Here is a 21572-nt window from a genome sequence, read left to right as displayed (position 1 = left end):
GCTGAATGAAGGTGGCTATGAATCATGCTGCTCACTGTATACCACACAGCTAATATTGCTGCAAATGACTCCATAATAGGATGTGATCTAGTAGCTCTGCACAGTCTTTATTAGGGTATGATAAAAGAAGTTATCAATGGTTACAGTGAATTTAAGACACTTTATTGCTGAATATAGCAATGATATATTGCAGAATGCTTTTTAATTGGTAGTTAGCTTTTAGTGTTTTGCTAAGACCAGCACTTTGCATCCACATACCACCCACATAAAATTAGATTTGAGCCTACACTCCAGAGTACAAATTATGCACATTTTCCAGTTTCTTCTTGAATGATGCTGGTTCCTATGGCCATTGATAGCCTGTTTAAATATTAGACTTTAGTCATCATTAAACTAAGCCAGAGAAAGATCCAACTTCAAAAGATTGTGGATCAGTCTCCTGTGGTAAGGAGTTTTTATCTCTTAAGAAAAGTGGCACAGAGATTAGTTTTGACACTGCAAATTGGAGGAGTGAGACTATGTAGAAGGGCTGAGAAGGCCAACATTTTATGTTATGTAAGTAGGGTTGGGGATAAATTTGGAAAGTATGTGAGATAAAAAATGTGCATATGGCTGCATTTCAGTGGCACAGTTTGAATGCAGAAGGTCTCAGGTTCAGTCTTCAGCATCTCCAGGTAAGGGTGGGGAAAAACTCCTTCCTGAAACTTTGGAGAGCCACTGCCAGTCAGTGTAGGGAATACTAAATAGACCTAAATAGTCTGACTCAGTATAAGACAGTTTCCTATGTCCCTATATCCATTTAGGTCAAAGGTATGGTGTCATCTAGTCATCAGATGGTTTTAGTACTGTCTTCTTAAAAACAAAGCCTTAACTCAAAAATTGGGATTCACGTTTTGAACAAACATATTGCTTCTTTTAGACAGCCCTAAACTGTTTTTCACTTGTATTGGATGAATTTGGATCGGCTACTCCACTACCCCCAAGTGGAGGATCAATGCACATGCTGATTTTAGCCCTATGCAAGTGTTCCTGCTCACATAATTAACCACTGTGTGATGGGGGAAGAATAGGGGGGTACTGCTCAAAAGCCCTGTCCAGGCATTTAAACTCATGTGTTCGCCATCACTTGAAGGGAAAGAATGGAGACTCACTTCTTAGCTCCATCCCTTTGTCTCATCACTGTTGCTGATCTTGCAGCCCTCCACACTTTGGAGGTGAACATCTGCAGCAGGGCATCTTGTCTCCTTGTGTAGGAGCTATGGTCAATTTAGAAACCTGATCTTTTATTACAGATGCAACTTGTTAAGCACATTTTTCACTACTTCAGTTCTCACAGAGCTGGGTCTTAGAAACACTGCACAACTTAGGACATTTTTGAAATGTTTAAAAAGATGTTTACAGACCTCTAACAAGAGAGATTGAAAGCAAAGATGCAAACCCAGACACAAAGGGTTGTATCCAATATTAGTCCTACTCAGAAAAGCTCCATTGAAATTATGAACATGACTAACTTAGCTCCATTAATTTTAATGAGTCTATTAATCGTATAACTCAATAGGATACAACCCACTTTTTAATAGCAGACGCTCATGTGTATACTTGTATTTCTTCTGGGTGTTTCTGTGATCTATATGAATTTAGAACTATTTATAATGTTGCAAAAGCCATTGTGTTTGCCACTTCTGTTGACTGGTTGCTCAGGGCTTACATATATATACTGCATTGGTAAGTATCATTAGCATATTCTGGGTTTTGCACACTCATCCAAAACCTTGTGTGTCCTAAACAATTACATGCTAACTTGCAAAGAACAAAGTTAAGAACTCGGGTAGGGAACAGAGCCATTTGTTTGCAAAATAACTTTATTAATGGTTATGGTGTAAAAGCAGCAATACTAGTAATGTAGGGGAAAGCACTGGAAGAGAGCTTCCCAAAGAAGAAAAATATATTGCAAGGGCAGTTTTCATATCTCTGAAGATATGTAAGACAAATTTTCACTTGAGCAGTTGATAGGAGGACCTCATCACACTGAAGACATTGCTTTACACAGCAACCTTCAACGGGACTCACTTATTAGTCTCCATTTTGCCTGTATGGAAAGAGGGAGGGAAAGGATAGTGCAATTAATTAGGTTTTCTCCATTGCTCCTGCTTAAAGCAGATGAAGGGGAACATTCCCATTCATCACGTCACACAATCCTTTTTCTTATTGTACCTGAATGACAGTGGTAAGGGGCTAGCGTGGCCTGAAGACCTGATGCATTTTGACTGAAAGGATTAGATGCCCAAAATTAGTCCATCCCCTGAAAAGCTCTGTACAGATGTCTTTAACTTTGATTCTCATAGTAATAATTCTGTCTGATTTTGTCCATCCAATGATCCCAGAATTTTGTGTTTATGACTACTAAGTAAAATATAGTCCAGCTCTTGCATTAGAAGACTTTACATGGCTTGGCTTTTAGTTGAAGGAGATGATTTATGGAAAAGTCTGCCATCTAATTTTTAGATAGTAATCTTAAGAAATAAACTCTTTAAATGAAAATTGTTTGCTTTAGTCCAGAGCACAGAATTTTACAGCAAAATATGTCTGTAAATTCCGTATTTACATTTCTTAGCAAACATGGAAGCAGGGAGGCTGAGATTGCCATACTCACTTTTTCAAGATTAGTTCATTAGACACACAGTAAAGGTCTTTGTCTGCCAGAGGTTTGTAAATGGAATTGTCCACTTGAATCACAACCGGATTATTTAGGGTTGTATTGAATGTTCTCTTCAGGACTGTATCTCTAAAAAGTGGGCTCAGCTGTGAAAATAAAAAGCATATATTATTATATTATGCTTTTACTTTGCAGATCAACTAAGAGACAATGTAAAATGATTTGAGAAATGGCTTGAAAAAGATATTGCTTCTAGGAAAGCAAGTTTATGAAGGCTTTCTTAGCAATTTCTAGGCTGCTCTTCTTGGGAGTAATATGAAGATTCATATGAGGATTTGTTAAGAGCTAGTTTGATTTGGGGGACCTGGAATAAGATTGCTGTGGAACCCAGACCTACTGCTGCACAATAACAAATCAATCTTTACATTTGAAAATAGAGATTATAATAAAAATACCATAAATTTTCAGTACTCTCAAGCAACCTGATCCTACAAACGCTACTCAACTTCTCTCTTCTGAATGAAGTAGCAGCAAATATGATCTTGGTGAATGGATGAGCCAAAGGGCCACTTCACACATTATATGTTTTCTACAATATTTGAGGGGGGATTGTGCACCCAAGACAAACACCCTTAGGTGTGGTGACAGAGTGACTCTTTTATTTTACTGTAAGTACACATTTTTAGCAATAAGTGTAAACACGGCAACTACACAACTCTGATACCTATCTAACTACTTAGGATATAAGTTGTAATGGCAGGTTTGGCTGTCGTGGAAAAATATCAGGTAGCAAAACAGCGGTGGGGGGAAGGAAATATCAAGCAACCTTTTGATACTATATGACTGAAATCTATTAAACAGTAACCCCTGAATTGATTGATAACTCCTCTCATTCTCCTGCCCTTCCTCTCCTGCTCCTTCACTTATTACTTTTCAGATTGTCAAAATACATAGCTACACACAAACACAAGATGTTCAGAAGAAATAAACATAAATCTTACAACAATACATGTTATGCAACAGAAGTGAATTATAGTTTTTCTGCTTGAATTCACAATCCACTGACAGCAACCTGTTTACAGAGAAACACATTTTTGCTTAAAGGTCTTCCCTGAAAGATCAAAGGTTTATTTCTGTGTTCATACTGACTTTAAACTCTTTCTCTGATTTCATCAAAATGTGCACTGCTAATAGCAGGAATGCTGTACTAGACTTCTATAACAAAACATTGCATTCACATATGTCTTTAGTGGAACTCTGCTAACTGGACCCCCCCATGGACAAAAGAAGGAGGTGATTTTCAGCATTTCCCCCACCTTCCTACAGCCCCCTATGCCCTTCCAATCTGGTCATGAGAGTGTGGCCCTCAGGACAGTGTGTGAAGTGATGCAGGGGGCTGCCGAAGAAAGAGGGGATTGTCTTTTGCTCACAGAAGCATCCAGTTATTAGAGCAGGAGTTTATGCTGCATCACAGCACCATCCATGAATGGAAGGAGCCCTTCTGTTTGTGGAGGGAAGATAGTCAAAGTCACTGTCTCGATCCATTCCATCAGATTTTATTGAAACTGTGGGTTGTGGGATATTTTAATTTCCTTCATACAATTCAATAAAGTTGGCTGAAATTTATTCCTGTTTTTCACAAGTGTCCGGGCCTAAAATTTCAAACATTAAATAAACCTTAGTCTGGAATAAAGTATTGTGGGGAAATGGGCACTGTGTTCGAAAACTAACCGGAGCCATTCTTCTATGGCAGTGTTTTTAACTCTGTGCCGGGAAATCCTGGGATTGCTCAAAAGATTACCAGGGTCTCCTCATGCAGATAATCCGTAATGGTGGACACATTTCCCAGAAGGACAGCTTGATCACCAGTACTGATCTTTAAAAATCAGCCATGGTCACAGAGTACCTGTAATCCTATTACTGACTTTGCCCCATACTCTGACATTCATCTTCTGCAGTTTAAAAGTTTAAAAAGTGCCTGGCTGATTTTTAATTAATTTAAGAAATTTTGGCTTGAACTCAATGATAGTGTTGGGCATGCTCAGTAAGAACCAACTGTCAGTGTTCTAAAAGCCAGACTCACAGCTGCTGGCTTGGTTAATCAGGGGACCACACACACACCACACTTTGATTTCACGTGAGACAGTTATGGCTTCCTCCAGAGAATCCTGGAAAGTGTAGTTTGTGAAGGGTGCTGAGAGGAGACTCCTATTCCCTGACAGAGCTCCAGTGGCCAGACTGGTTTAACGGTCAGCTGCTCTGATTGAACATCTGTGAGGGGAACAGGGCGTCTCCTAGCAACTCTCAGCACCCTTAACTAACTACACTTCCCAGGATTCTTTGAGAGAAGCCATGACTGTCCAAGGTGAAATAAAGGTCTGGTGTGGATATGGCCAGGGACAGCTTTGGTTTAAATTTGGGTGGGAGGCTACATGTGCCTGCTGTAGAATAAAAAGGTGAGGGAAATGCTGAAAAGCAATGATACTGTTCACAATGTTTTCCTTTTGGAAAGGAAAGGGGCTTCCCCTCTGCTCAGTGCTTACCCATGCAATCTCCTCGCCTCTTCCCACTTTAGACAGTCATGGCTTCCCCCAAAGAATCCTGGAAAGTGTAGTCTGTGAAGGGTGCTGAGAGGAGACTCCTATTCTGCTGACAGAGCTCCAGTGGCCAGAGTTGTTTAACAATCAGCCGCTATGACTGAAGCTCTGTGAAGGGAACAAGACGTCTCCTAGAAACTCTCTAAAGTGAAATAAAGGCCTGGTATGGATGTGGCCAGGGACAGCTTTGGTTTAAATTTGGGTCGGAGGCTACATGTGCCTGCTGTAGAATAAAAAGATGGGGGAAACCCTGAAAAAGAATGATACTTTTCAAGGGTCCCGGTATTCCTGGAGCCGGCCCTGCCCCTAGCATCCATTTTCTTCCAAGAAAAAGAGAACTCCCCTTCCCCCATAGCTTCAAAATTTCTGGAAATTTCATATTTCTGCATAAGCTTCCACCCTGCTCAGGCAGTATCAGTAGGGACTTTGTGGCTGCAAGGTAACCACAGCCACTTGTTGCCAAAAACAAGGGCAGCCATGGAATATGAAGACTACAAATCTGGGGACTAATAAAAGTACATCTAGCCTTGGCCAGTCAGTTCCTTCCATATGTGAAAAGTTTAATGGAATTCCAGTTAATTTTGCTGTCCTGGGGCTGATAAAAAAACCAGAAGCAAATGATTCCAGCCATATATGTTTTAGGGACTCTACTGCAAATCTGCGCCGCTCCTACACAGAAAAAAATTAAGCTAATGGGAACCCCACTGAAACCACGAATTGCTCATCAAGCACCAATATTGTAAGCTGAGCCAGGCACCACAACTATAGTTCTGAGCCCCTTGCTGTTTGATTTATTCATTTAATGTCTGGAGGCTTGAAGATGGACGTGCAAAGAAATGAACACATATTGAATCTGAGATTGAAATATATTTAAAAGCCAGGACCACCAAATTAATGTATTCACACATAAAGCCATCTTGCGAGACAATAAGCGATTCTATCTGTCTTATCCATCCTTCCTTAAAATAAAGGTTATTAGTTAAATATAATCCTACTAAGAACCTAATAGTAACATATACAGCTGACTGCACACCTACAGTGAGATCCTTTTGTCAATAAAATATCCCTCATTCCTATTAAACAGCACCCAATCAAAAAAGAGTTCATGAAAATTCAGAAGGATGCAAGATTCAACCTCTCTGAGATTATAGCCTCAGGCTATGCAGTTCTAGTGGATGCAAAAAGGTAACATTGTTTAGTATTTGAATATAAAATTGTTTAAAAATACTTTTTTCATTGAGCTTTCATTGATGCAGCACATATATATTAATTTTTCTGTCAGTAGTACTCTAGTCACAAGGGAAAAATCCAGCCTTCCATTGCATGTATGTATTTTCACAAGCTTCAGCTTTTTTCTCTCCAGAATTGTACAAGGGGTGAATATGGTCCAATAGTTTATTTTTCGTTTCCCCAATTATTTTTGCGTAAAACTTAATTGTGGGAAGGGAAGTATTGGCTTAGATTATTGTCTGCTGTATATATTTCTCATTACACTGGTAACCATTGCCAGAAAATAACCCTTTGTGTTCCCTCAAACTTTTGATGTTACTGCTACAAAGAAAGTGTTTTGTTTGTGCCAGGGGTTGCTGCCCTTGCTTGTTCGCTTGCCCACCCTGCCACCAAACCCCTCACCCAAACCACCTCTCCTCTTAGAGCTCACCCAAACCACCACCCCTTCCTTACAGCTTGCCCAAAAGCTTTTGCAATTGCTTTTTCTCTTCCCCATGCCAGAGGTGCAAAGAAATGCCAACCACACCTACCTCCATCCCCTTGGCAAACCCTCCACTGCCCCCAGGCCTTGCCAAACTCCCCCTCCCCTTAGACCTGGCCAAGCCTCCCCCCTGCAGGCCACCAAGTTACCTCTTCTCCCCCCTCTGCAGGTTGTCAATTTATTTATTTATTTATTGCACTTGTATACCGCCCCATAGCCGAAGCTCTCTGGACAGTTTACAGTCACCTCCTCCCCCTTCTGCAAGTCACCAAGACCTTCTCAGACAAGGAAGGAAGCAGAGGAGGAAGGTGAGGTGGCAACGGCAGCGGGCAAGGCATGAGACAGCAGCCGGAAAGCCCAGGAGTAGTAATACTAGACCACCTCACGTCAAACAGCTATGCCACACCCCCTTTGAGTTTGACGGGTGACGTCAGTGGAAGGCCCACCCCGGAAGGCCCACCCCGGAAGGCCCATCCGCCCTGTCCGGTTCCCCTGATGACCTCACCGGATATCCTGTCCCCCAGAAGCCCCAGCCCTCATACCCCACCCCGGAAAGGGTAACCCTGTGACCCCCCAGGAGCATGTGGCCCTCGCTGGACCAATGGGCGTATTTTTACTCAAAACGGGGTCCCGGATTGGTCCCTATAGGGGCATGTGACCCCTCTATGAGCACGTGGATGCCTGGGGACCAATCTGAAGAGGTTTAAAACTCCTAGGTGAAATTAGGGTACTGGAAATGGACCCCAAAGGGGTCCATTTCCACCCCTCCTCTCCAGAACAGCCCAATAGGGATAAGTGACCCCTCTACAGCTACGTCACCCAATAGGGGGAGGTTTTGATTCCCTAACCAATCAGGAGAGGGGACGGAGAGACCTGGTACAGAAGTGCATTATGCATGCCCAGACACGCTCTGAGGATCGAACATGGAACCAGTGTGCGAATCAGCATTTGGGCTAGTAGGTTTTTCCTATCCTCTAGCTCCTTTGAAAATGCGCTCAAAAAGGCGGGTAAAGCCTAGGAGATTATCGTTTCCACCAGCGAGTATAAAAATTAGCAGTGGAAAGGAAGAATCAGAGCGTTTTAGGAAAAAAGGTTCTGTTTCAACAACAAACTTACCTGTGGCGGTGTTCACTGCCGGACAATATCCAGACCCTGAAACTTCATTCCAGGCAAATACTAGTGAAACCATGTCCGACACAGAGTGTGATTGTGGGTGTGGTCCGGATGCTCATTTCCTGAAGGAAGAAGAACTTATGAAGTTTGCAGAGGTTGTGGATGGAAGTGTACTTTTTAAGCCCACGGTGGAAATGGAGGTTGAAGAAAATGAGTGGCTGAAAGATTTAAATGAAGGCATGGAGCAAGGGTGTCCCCAGGTATGTGCTTCTGAGTTGTATTCTTATTAGTGTGTTGTTTTTCCCAGATTTGTGCAACCCCGGTGCTAAAGTGCCTCTCTTTTTTTTTCTATATAGGAAGATGTGATGCATGATGGTGATTTGGAAAATCTACACATTGAGAGTTCGCAGGCTGTTAATATTTCCTGCATTTCATGTGTCTGTCCCAAGCTTGATCCCTGAAAGCTTGAAGCAGGAGTTTTTGTACCAATAAAAATAGTTTACAATAGCCCTCGGTGTCCATACCTGTATCAACCAGCAATATGGGAGAGCATGATGAAATTCTAAAAACCACATATTACACACCTGAGGAGGCTGGGAGCTTTGGGGGAGTGAACCATTTATTTCAGGAGGCAAAAAAGCACAGTAAAACACTAAGAAGGAAACATGTTATGACATGGCTTTCAGACCAAGATGCTTACACCATCGACGTACAGAGATACAAAACTGATGTCGTAGTGCTTAAAGTTAAAAGGGTTTTTATTGTAAATTTCACTGAAGGAATCATTATCCACCAACCCTATAACTACTTGCTTGGGTAGCTGGCCTGAAAACAGATTCTCCTGATTGCTGTCACGGCTTCCACCAGGGATGCTAAACACTTTCATGCTGACACGATCCACAGGGTATTTGGCATTGGATGTCAACAATGCCTCTGCATGTCCTAACCGGACACCTGGCGGCACTCTCACCTTCTTTACAAATAGTGAAGCTGATAAAATTTGCAATTTGTAGCGGCTGTTTGCATCATTTGTCATCAGGCAGAAAGCGTCTTTGTTGCGTGTCAGTTTAATTTTCACATCCACACTATTTAAAAGCAATTTTTCTTGAAAAAACAGATCAGCATGGAGATGACCTAGGAGGTCTATTTTCCGGCTTTCAGTTGTCAGTGCAGCTCTTCTAACAAATCCTAAATTATTCCCATCCAGGGTTGCTTTTTCGTGTTCTCCAGGTGTGTCTTTGTAAAATAGCCCTGCAGAGAATTGTGTGGCTAGCGTATCATCACTGTAGTTCAGCACAGATTCTAGGAAGGCTCTATAAGGGTAGCAGTTATTGCTCTGACTGATGAGTCAGTCTGCCAGGGTCACATCCAGTTGACTAAAGATGGAGGCCAGCGGATAATTCACTAAACCCACATTAGCATCTCTGGCCAGGTTTGTTCCATCGTGGTTCACAATTTTGCAGCACACATATAGCATTGTATTGTTTAAATCCATATAATCTTCGCCATTTCCAGCAATGTAGAATTCTAGTGGTGCAGTTTCCGTTAACGCTGCCAAGGGAGGGACCTCAATAAACAGGCTTCTCTCAATACTGGTCTGGGTAGGCCCAATCTGGAATAGATCTAATTCAGATTTAGTGCATTCCTCAGAACTGCAATGGATGAAAGCCATGCTGATTAAAATATATCTCTTTTTCGGGCCGGTACTATATGCCTCTTCTTTCTTGAAACTTTCTGCTTCTGAGGCTTTTTCCTCAACGGCGGTGCTCTTTTAAAAGGTCGGGGAGGGCCTGTTAATTGTACCCGTAATGCTTTTCTTTTCAAGGCCTTTCTCCTTTTAATATACATCAGCTCTGAGCCCTCTTGTTGGGGTTGTGGATTAACTCTATTCAAAACTGCCTGAGTAACCTGCCCTACCATATCTTTAGCGATATTCCTAGCAGCTGTTTTAGCATGTGGCTTAATAATCTCTAGGCCTCTTCTCAAAAGTGGTACGGCTTTTTGAAAAAGGCTCCTGAATATCCCCCCGATTCCTGCCCCATACATAACAGGTGTACCATGGTACCCCGGAAGAGCATTTCTAGCCTGGGCCCTGTAATAATCCCGGTAAAGGGTTGGGTCACCGTAGGTTTTCAGTATCACCATTTTTAAAATGGCAAACCTCTGCGTGGGCGAAAGTGTACCTTCACAATCACCTTTCCAAAATGAAATGGTACATTTTTGTTCTGATCCGTCTTTATTTCAACATTAATGGTGTCAATATGATGCTTACTCACAGGAATATAGAGTGGTTTGTCATAAACAATGTTGACACAATCGTTATTCTGTCCACGCACTGGTACAGAGCGCAATAAGGGTACATAGAAGTCCCCAACTATCTGGTGCTCTACGATGTCGGTGTAAATGTATAAAGTGTTGAAGCCTCCTGTAATGTCTGCTGTAAAAGGCAGCTGTTGTACATGGATGTTGGGAAACAACCCTAATATGTGGGCTAGTTCTTCACTGCTTTTAAATGTGCAACCATCATCTGATTTAAGTCTAACCATTCTAGTCACTTGGTCATAGTGTAGGACCATATCGGGGTGCTCGCTGCTCTGGTCTAGTATAAGGCTGTTCATGTTTTCCAGCAGTTCAGGGATGCTTGAATAATAACCACGTCGCAGACGATAGGACCATGTTTTTTCTCCATTACCAATTTCAAATCGGGAATCAGATGTTAGATTGTTCCAGCTGTGTGGGTACTGTATCTCAACCAGACCTACTTCCCACGCCCCTGGCAGATCCAGGGGCCTTGCTAGGCGAATAGTAAAAGCTGAGCTAGTGTTTTGCGGAAAAACAGTTACACAGGCATTGCTAGGCAGAGTAATGTAAAAACCACTATCCCCCATTCTTCTGTGCAGGTTCACAAAGATCAGAAGCAAGTACCCAACTGCTGAACTTACTGGGCCAGCCTAACCATTTCACTAAATGATACTTTTTCCTACCCCTGCCTTTTGTTGATAGAATTGATTCAATCCTGTACAACTTGTCCTGTTTGTCATTAACCTTCTGCAACTCTTCAGAATAGAAAGAACCAATTACAGGCTCCCCTGCATAATCTTTTCACAGGAAGACAGGTTTCCTTCCTCTTCTGATGACCTGATCCACTATAAACAGCTCTGTGGTGAAATTTTGTTCATACCCCTTGACAAATACCCCCTTGCTTTTAGAAATCCTCACATGGTCTCCTTTCCTGAACAGCGGTGATACCTCTTTTCTGTAAATACAGTCTCCATAAATGGTTTTCCATACCGACAGGGCATTAGAATGGTTAATATCAATAGGCTTTGCTCTGATAGTTCTATGAAAACTATGATTATAACTTTTTAAGAGTTGTGGCAGGATATCGATATAACTATAGGTATTGTTAGCTGTAAAATACCTCCACATTTTTGATTTCAGAGTTCGGTTAAATTTTTCAACAATAGCAGCTTTTACTTCATTATTGCTGACGAAGTGGTGAACTCCATGCTGTTTTAACAAGCTGTTTACGGCTCTGTTTAGAAACTCTTTGCCTCGGTCCGTTTGGAGCTTTCGGGGCTTTCTTCCACTCTGACTGAATATAACATTAAAAGCTTTAGAGACCTCTTTGCCTGTCTTGTCTTTTAAAGGCAATGCCCATGCATACTTAGACAGAATATGTAGGACTGTTAAAATGTACCTATAGTTCTTGTTGTGCTTAGAAAATTGTTGCATATCTACTAGGTCAGCCTGCCATTGGGCATCGATGTCAGACACAATAGTCTTGTTTCTTTTAAAATGGATTCTGGCTGGCTTATGCAACGTGTAAGCATCTTGGTCTGAAAGCCATGTCATAACATGTTTCCTTCTTAGTGTTTTACTGTGCTTTTTTGCCTCCTGAAATAAATGGTTCACTCCCCCAAAGCTCCCAGCCTCCTCAGGTGTGTAATATGTGGTTTTTAGAATTTCATCATGCTCTCCCATATTGCTGGTTGATACAGGTATGGACACCGAGGGCTATTGTAAACTATTTTTATTGGTACAAAAACTCCTGCTTCAAGCTTTCAGGGATCAGGCTTGGGACAGACACATGAAATGCAGGAAATATTAACAGCCTGCGAACTCTCAATGTGTAGATTTTCCAAATCACCATCATGCATCACATCTTCCTATATAGAAAAAAAAAGAGAGGCACTTTAGCACCGGGGTTGCACAAATCTGGGAAAAACAACACACTAATAAGAATACAACTCAGAAGCACATACCTGGGGACACCTTTGTTCCAAGCCTTCATTTAAATCTTTCAGCCACTCATTTTCTTCAACCTCCATTTCCACCGTGGGCTTAAAAAGTACACTTCCATCCACAACCTCTGCAAACTTCATAAGTTCTTCTTCCTTCAGGAAATGAGCATCCGGACCACACCCACAATCACACTCTGTGTCGGACATGGTTTCACTAGTATTTGCCTGGAATGAGGTTTCAGGGTCTGGATATTGTCCGGCAGTGAACACCGCCACAGGTAAGTTTGTTGTTGAAACAGAACCTTTTTTCCTAAAACGCTCTGATTCTTCCTTTCCACTGCTAATTTTTATACTCGCTGGTGGAAACGATAATCTCCTAGGCTTTACCCGCCTTTTTGAGCGCATTTTCAAAGGAGCTAGAGGATAGGAAAAACCTACTAGCCCAAATGCTGATTCGCACGCTGGTTCCATGTTCGATCCTCAGAGCATGTCTGGGCATGCATAATGCACTTCTGTACCAGGTCTCTCCGTCCCCTCTCTTGATTGGTTAGGGAATCAAAACCTCCCCCTATTGGGTGACGTAGCTGTAGAGGGGTCACTTATCCCTATTGGGCTGTTCTGGGTAGAAGGGGTGGAAATGGACCCCTTTGGGGTCCATTTCCAGTACCCTAATTTCACCTAGGAGTTTTAAACCTCTTCAGATTGGTCCCCAGGCATCCACGTGCTCATAGAGGGGTCACATGCCCCTATAGGGAGCGGTCCGGAGAGGGGGGCGGAAATGCACCCCTTTGGGGTGCATTTCCGGCACTCTGCTTTCACCTTTGGGTTTTAAACCTCTTCAGATTGGTCCCCTGGAGACCACATGCTCATAGAGGGGTCACATGCCCCTATAGGGACCAATCCGGGACCCTGTTTTGAGTAAAAATACGCCCATTGGTCCAGCGAGGGCCACATGCTCCTGGGGGGGTCACAGGGTTACCCTTTCCGGGGTGGGGTATGAGGGCTTGGGCTTCTGGGGGACAGGATATCCGGTGAGGTCATCAGGGGAACCGGACAGGGCGGGTGGGCCTTCCGGGGTGGGACTTCCGCTGACGTCACCCGTCAAACTCAAAAGGGGCGTGGCATAGCTGTTTGACGTGAGGTGGTCTAGTATTACTACTCCCAGGCAAGCCACGGAGGAACACTCAGAACACAGCATCACAGCAAAATATTAAGATACAGCTTCACTTGGGGCACATTGCGCAGGTTGGGGCTTTGCAGTTCTATATGAGCTGAAGGAGCAGACTCACACAGGCTTGCTGTGCATAAGAAAAAAATAAAATTGCATGTATTTGTAATTTTATTGTAAACTGACCTGGTAATGTGTTTGAAGGTAGAGTACCAATTTTTAAAATAAATAACAACTTATGACACTGGGCTTACTTGTGTACATTTTAATATGCAACGTCCTACTTCTAAAATCATTCCAACTACTTTTTGAGGAAGAATGATAGTGGGAATTGATCATACACTTCTATGCCTCAAACCATGCTACAACATGGGAGAGAGGCATGGGCTCACAGCTCTGCCATACAGAAATATCAACCCTCAAATGTGTATCTTTGTGTCAGGATTGGCCCTTACTTGCTTGAGTTACCAGGAATTATTTCTTCACATGATGCAGAAGCATAGTGAAGCAGATCCCAGGTGGCTGTGGATGGCTATAAACAGTGCCCCTGTGCTTGGGGCTATATGGGTATTTTGATCCCATAAATCTCTTTTATTCTACGATAGGCCAAATTATTATTATTGTTGTTGCTGTTATTTGCTTGGTACCTGAAGGTCTCCAAGCGACTTACACAATGTTAAAACAAAACAAATAAAAAACACTATAAAAACATAGCAATAAACAACAAAAAATAGCAATATCACACACACACACAGCCCCCCACCTATGCATTACCGGTGGGGAAAGCAGGACTGTGCTTCTGAGGAATGTCTTAACATGAGGGTGAAAGCTGATTGATCTGGAGCCTGAGGAGGATATCACAGAAGATAGTGCTGACACCTGTCATTTTAGAGTATTAGGCTTAAGGCCTTGTTCAAGGCCAGATTGAAGGAATCAAAGTACTTCTGGTACTTCCACTTGAAATTTGTCTACCAGTTTTCTATGGCACCATCTGGTGAACGCCCTGTATGTCAATTTAATGCATACATTAACATTTATGTTATAGTATATGACCCTGAAATCTTGAAATGAAATTTGAAAATGTTAAATGCATAGACTAAGCTTGTAAATATTGTTAAATGAATGGTCTCAATAAAGCAATGTACATTGCAATCCAACAATATCTGGCTGCCAGCAATTTGGAGGACCCTTTAGAACAGATTTGGGCAGTGCAGAGGGCTGTGACAGAGAAGAGAGGAAAGGGAAGTTCACTTGCAGGAGACTGGATGTCCCTCCCACATGTTTTTGTTTTTATAACAATATTAACAGCACCAAAATATTTTTTTAAAAAATAAACATATTAGAACTGCAAGGAATTAATGGAATCATTGCAGCAGTTCTTTGATTAATGTATTTTATGCTGTAATTTTCATCATACTTCCTCCAGTTTGAAATATTCCTGTTATCCACTGTTGTAAGAAACAATAATAATGAGCCATCTAAGAGAATCTTGCAACATACTGAAAAAACACCCATTACATTTCCAGAGGATGCCACATTATGTAATTAGGTTAATTTTGGTGCTGTAGCTCATTAGGCAGCTTGACAAAAGTATTTGCATAAAATAAACATCTAGTAAATAATTTCCTCATCTGTAAATACTAAAAACCAGAGTTCTTCATGTAGTAATTTGGCTAAGTGGGCCTAATCCTTCTAATAGCTCCCATTTCAATGAATATTGCTTCCAAGTATGAGGACAAAAAAAGCAGTGGATGCAATTTCTCATTTACAATTCAATTGACCTGAAAACACCTGTAAATTAAAATTGCATGCAATCAAATATTCTAAATAGAACAAAGAAAGATATTAGGTTTTTGATTACAGCTGTGACAAAAAGAACAGATCTCTGTCAAGATAGGAGGTACAAGGCAAGGTGACTAAAATGCTCATGTTGAAGAACAATATTCAATGGGACGCTTTTCATTTTGTTTAAATATACTATTAATGAAGTAAAGCTAAAGCAAAAAATGTTTAAAATATTTTAAAATTATCATATCCCAGAATGATGCTGAGGCTAGATGCTTCAAAAAGGCTCCAGTAGTCAGAAGACTCAGATCACTATACAAAACCAGCCCAAAAGATGCCTACTGGTTCCTCTCTGAGCATTATCTACCTTTCAGTCTCATATAATACTTGAACTGGATGCCTCAGCAGTTACTATTCATCAGGCTTTCTAAGATATCAGTTAGGACTTTGGAATGTATCATCCATTAACAATGCACGCTGGGACACATATGTTCAAGCTGACATGCACACACATGGAAATTGCTCCTTATTTTCTTTTCCTCCCATGTGCTTCCTGTGTATCTGGGAAACTGTGATTGTATAGCAACAGATGCAGATAAACAGTAATAAATGACAATGGGAACAATTATAAGACTTTCCTAATTTACAGACACATAAACTAGCATTAAACTGATCCACAGAACCTGGGACTGTATAACCGAAGACACAACTAGGAGAAATGGTTTAAGTTATATCCTCCTATTTCACACTGAGTAGAATTTATTTTCACAGAGATGAGATGATTTCTTCATACCTCTGCCATAGTATGCAATATAGCAATATGCTTAGTGAGAACTCAAAATGTAATTCATAATCCTCAATTGCTTCTCACACCTAAATGGTTGCCTGCGTGCTTATATAGTCTTTCCATGGTCTATGACAAACCCAAGGAGAATAGTAGTATAATGTCATTATATTACATGCATTTCAATAGACTCAATGAATACATTCAGAAGTGGGTAAGATAATATTGTCTCCAAAACATTATCATACAACTCTAGTTTAATTTTTTCCTGATTGTACAGTATATGAGCTATACACAGTGTGAGAGGCAATTTAAAGGTTGAATGAACTATGCTGATAAGAATCTACAAGCTGTGAGCAATTTCTAAAATACAAAAAAAAAGGCTCATCATCCACATTCCATCATTTACTTTTTCCTCTGTGCTTGTCATTTTATTGCAGGTTTCAGACTCCAGAACATATATTCAGAAAGTGACACTTTTTTTAAAAAATGACAAAGATGCAGTCTTTCCAATCAGCATATTTGTTGTCAAGAGAAATAATTAGCAATTTTAATTGGGTTTTAACAATTAAGTTTTGAAGAGTAATTCTATTGTATCTGCACACGGGAGAAATAAAGCTACCTCAGAGAAGGAACTTATTAAATATACACCCCAGATTGACACTGAGCTCAAAGTTATACAGCAGGCATACTTAAAAAAAAATAAAATTCCAGATCTGTCTTCTGAGCTATATATTTCCTGTCTCTGAAATACAAGCTGAGTCTCAAACAATGGTTTCAGTGGATAATTATTACACTGCTATACTTCCAAGGCAAAAGATATGGTAGATTTGGGGGATGGGAGGGTGAGCAACTGAAAGGAGATGTTGGTTTTAGAGAAGAGATGGCCTCTATATTTAGAATTTTGCACACGATCCTTTGTTGCATTTGTATCCAACTGTATCCATAAAATTTAACTGAATCACACCATAAAAGCAGAACTTGTTCAGTTCATGTGGGCCACTGTTACTGACATTTAAATGTTGTTGAACTCAATTCTGTTTATATTTCATCTATCACTTCACAGCTTTTCCCGCTATTTCCTAGGAAGTGGGGAAATTTATTTAAGCCAAGATACCTTTCTGAATATGGCTCTGTTTTGTACAAAATTCTGAGCAGTTGCCTCCTCAATTTTTCACAGATTATGAGAAAAGCTTTTTATCACACATAATATGAATTATCATATATTAAAAATATGACTATACAGAATATTAATCACCCACATGGAACTCTAAATAATTTACTTGAAATTAAGAAGCATGTATTTCAATTTATTTATTTATTTATTTATTAAATTTATACCCTGCCTTCTGGCCAAAAGGCCCTCAAGGTGGCTTACAAAAGAAAATGAACATAACAATACATCAATAGAACATAATACCTCAATAAAATACAATTCTCAAAATTAAATAACAATTCTCAAAATTAGATAACAAATAACATTATTAAAGCAAATTATTGAGCAAGTGACTGCTAACCTACTCACTTACCTGGGGGTAAGTCCCAACAATCTCAGTAGGGCTTACTTCTGAGTAGACACAGAGAGTACTGCACTGCAACACTGCAGTATTGGCATTAATTCCCACTGTCCTTCCAAACTTCATAAAGTAACAGTGCATGTCTACTCAGAAGTAAGTCCTACCGAACTCAATGCGGCTTACTCCCAGGTTTAGGATTGTAGTCCAAAGACGTTTAGGAAGATAGTCGCTGTCCACCTACAGTTGTAGCGGTTTGTGGAAAGTCTCATCTTTTCTGCTTTGATTGCCCTGCTGCTCAGGCCAAGGCCTGGGTTCAGGCCATTGTACTTTGGAGGAGGTGAGGTGGGGGGGGCTGTCTTCTTTCCAAGTCCCAAGACGTTCCAAACTGGTGAATTCGTTTCCTTCAAACCAGCCTCGATAAGTGGACAAGGGGCCCATCGCGTTTTGGGCTGCAGGAGAAGCGACCATTTTGAATCTGATCAATAATTTAGGATTGGGTCGGTTTGAAGAGAATGCCGAAGGGTTCTGTACAATTCGGAAGCATCCAGATAACAGTCAAATCACAGCCACCCCCTTAGCCCAGCAACTTCGGTTTGAAAGGTTTCCTTTGAAGGTAGAGCGCCTAAGCACACTTTATGTGTCCCTTTAACTATACATCCCAACTCCCAGAGGCTTAAGCTCCCCTCCACCGGAGGTTGCTCAGAGCTGAACCCTTTGTCCAGCAATCCAAGGAGGAGGTCGCCTTTCCCTGGTCCTTTTTGAACTGGATGTGTCAAACACTGCACCTGGGATCTTCCACGTGCAAAGCGTGGGCTCTCTGTTACTCGCTTAGGGTTCCTCTCTTCTGTTAAAGGCAGAAATGTAAAACAGGCGACAACCCTGTTTCGCCGCGGGAAGCATCTTCGCTTGGGCGAACAATTGAGTTCTCTTCCTTGGTGCTGGAAGGGTACAAGCAACGGAAACACAAAATAAAACATGCACAATGTTTTTTCATATGTTATCTATGAACAAGTCTCCAAAAGGCTGGCCAAGACTATGGCTCTTTAGTCCTGTTGACTTTGACCACTGAGCCGTACTTTTAAGTATGTGGACATAGAGTCACAGCACAGAAACATCAAATATCTTCAAGTACACTTTGAAGTAAATGGAATGGTACAGGATTTAATTCTAACTTCCATTGGGAAAACAGGAGAAGTAAAAATATAAAGTCTATAATAACATGTCCTTACAATATACTATATGGCATATGAAAACCTCCCAGCAGTTGCATAATTTGTTCACTGTATTTAATACTTTAGTTAGCCACCTTCCAAAATACAGTATTTTCTCAAAGCAGTTTACAATATCTGATTAAAAAATGCTAAAAACAATACAATATCACAATGATACAGCATATAATAAGCCAAAAACAATAAAATCAAGCATCCATTTCAGCAAGCCATCCAGTACAAAGACTAAAACCTGTCCCTAAGAACAAAACTACACCTCATCTAATCCTTCAATTAAAATTTTTAAGGTCCGCCTAAAAGATAAAAGGGAGGGGCTAATCACATTTCCCAAGGGAGTTCCATAATTGTGGGGCTACCACTGAAAAGGCCCTATCTCTTATGCCTGCCAATCTAAGCTCCATTCATTGTGGGCACACCAGCACAGTTTCTACAGCTGATCTCAATGCTCTGGCAAATTCATATGGACATAGGTATTTTAAAGTACCTTTGTCCCATAATGCCGGTTATTGAAAGCCCCTCAACATGCTTCAACATGACCTCTTTATCCAGGCTACTGGTTGAGTGGATATTTTCCTTCCTGCTGCGCTGCTGTTCTGTGCTGTGTTTTGTTAATCTTGTTGTTGGTTACTTTAGTGGTTTATTTTATTATTTTAATATTAATCTGTACTTGTTATAATTGTGTTATTTTGTAATATGCCTTGGGACCATTTGATGGACAGGCTACAAGTAATTATTAGTATTATTATTGTTTATTACATTTGTATACCGCTCCATAGCCGAAGCACTCTCGGGTGGTTTACAACAATTACAAGTAATAAATAATAAATTAATACACTTCTGGATCACGAGGAGACATGAAAAAGCAGTTGCTTAAGTACATGAGTCCCAAGCTGTTTAGGGCTCCAGAAGGCATTATCAGTAAATTGACCATAAGAAGCTAGTGCAAATCTTTGCAGAGGATTGTTAGACACTAGGAGGGGGCAGAGGAAGCCCACCCAAGTCTGTCTGGGGTACTGCTCCTCAAGAATGAATGTACTCCATCTCACTCAATCAAACACTGAAATTGGGGCTTACCATGAATTGCAGTTTGATGAGTGGAATGTTTTGTTTTAATATGCTTTTAAAGGTGTTTTATTTTAATATGTTTCAGAGTGCTTTTAGTGTTTTTATTTGCAACCCTGGGCTCCTTCTCGGAGGAAGGATGGGATATAAATTTAATAAATACATACATTTGACCCTCCCTTCCTTCCTCTGCTGGGATGGGGGTGCCTTTTAGGGCTGTGGTATTCTCCCAATATACCCCACAACACGTTTTGTTACCCCTGTCTGTCCTTCAGTTGTGGGTCTGGTTCTGAACCTATCCTACTCTGTGTACTTGTTTCAGTTATCTATCTTTACTGTTCCTTTGATGGCTTGAGTTTTTTCAATGATAGGTACCAGTTTGGGTTGAGGAGTTGTTTCTGTTCTGCCAGTTCAGTCTAGAGAGAGGGATGACCCCTCCCCCTGCAAGAGGAGCTGTCAGTTTTTCAAGGCCCTGCCTGACTGTTCTAGAGGGAGGAGTCATAATTCCCTGGAATTATACTCATTGGTTTGAATCTGAAAGACAGGATTATGGTTGAAACCAGGTGAGATTGCAAATTGTGTTTCCAACCATCATCTAAAGTTCGACAACAGATCAAAGGCTCCCAATAATCAGTTTACCCATGTTCTCTCATGACTTGGACACTTTGGTATTAGAAGAGGAAATCTTTCACATTAATGACCCTCAGACTGGAGAAGAGATACTTTCTTTCTAAACCATGAAAGAAAGCAGCCACTGAGGCAACCCCTCTTTGCAGTGATTTCCTTGGATGAAATGCAGGAGCACACAATTCATTTGCAACCTGCCAACCTTCCCGCCACCTTAGCGCTCCCATTAAGCAATAGTAACCCATCTGCCAGGAAGATGACATAGCAGCTCTGCCTCACCCAGTGAGCCACATCTGCTTCAGATCAGCAGTGGTGCAATACTTAAGATTACCTGCTCTCTGGCCTAGGTCATGCCAGGAAGTCTGACCTTCACCTTCAGCTCCTATAGCGCACACAGACTGCAATACATCCAAAATATTTAGGCTGGTCAAGTTTACTGTCCAGACCCAGAAACTTAGAAAGATATTCATGAAGGTTCAAGTGATTGATTGTCATTGTGATGATCTATGTTAGGTTTTATTTACATCTCATATTGTGACTGTGTCTTGTTTTAATGAAATGGTTAAACCATTTTTGATTAACCAACTGATTTGAACCAATAAAAGTACAGAAACCAATTATATGATTAATCTCAGCATAAATCTTACTTTGTCCTGGAGTATCTAAAAAATGAAGGCAGACCTTTGGTGAATGAATAATTTCAATTATTCAATTACTTTATTACCATTCATTAGTAATTGTCTAACACGGAAATACAGCAACTGTTATCTTTGTAGATGGTTCTCTTATTCAAACAGATGTTAGCCACATACTAAAAATGAGTTGGCTGGTAAATACAAAGCTTGTGAAATCATATATCACTAAGAAAGTTTTATAGCTTGAGGGTTGCTTACAAATCAATTCTTTGGAGTGGGGCTACCATTAGTAGCTTTTAAGACTGTCTGGAGCTGTGTCATTCACTGCTGTTTTGACACATTAATGCATTAATGGTATGCGCAAGGCTGACATAACTTCTCTGAGGTACTATTATTGTAATTATTAGAAGTCTTCCACCCGGACAGCAAAGTTAAGAAAGGTGA

The 21572-nt window shown here is 40.9% G+C and overlaps 1 protein-coding gene across 1 annotated transcript in view; it reads right to left on the bottom strand.

Annotated features, from left to right (window-relative positions):
• Nucleotides 1-2649: 2649 nt before the first annotated feature.
• The window catches only part of STPG2 (sperm tail PG-rich repeat containing 2), a 453691-nt gene continuing 434768 nt past the window's right edge, over nucleotides 2650-21572 (bottom strand). Inside the window, exon 13 of the mRNA XM_061582947.1 lies at nucleotides 2650-2802. Within this exon, the coding sequence (XP_061438931.1) occupies nucleotides 2650-2802 (153 nt within the window). The remainder of the gene's footprint in view (nucleotides 2803-21572) is intronic.

This window comes from Rhineura floridana, chromosome 9 (genome assembly GCF_030035675.1).
Source record: "Rhineura floridana isolate rRhiFlo1 chromosome 9, rRhiFlo1.hap2, whole genome shotgun sequence".
NCBI classification, from domain to species: Eukaryota; Metazoa; Chordata; class Lepidosauria; order Squamata; family Rhineuridae; genus Rhineura; species Rhineura floridana.
The sequence above is the reverse complement of the archived record's forward strand: the minus strand, read 5'-3'. Positions and strand labels throughout refer to the sequence as shown.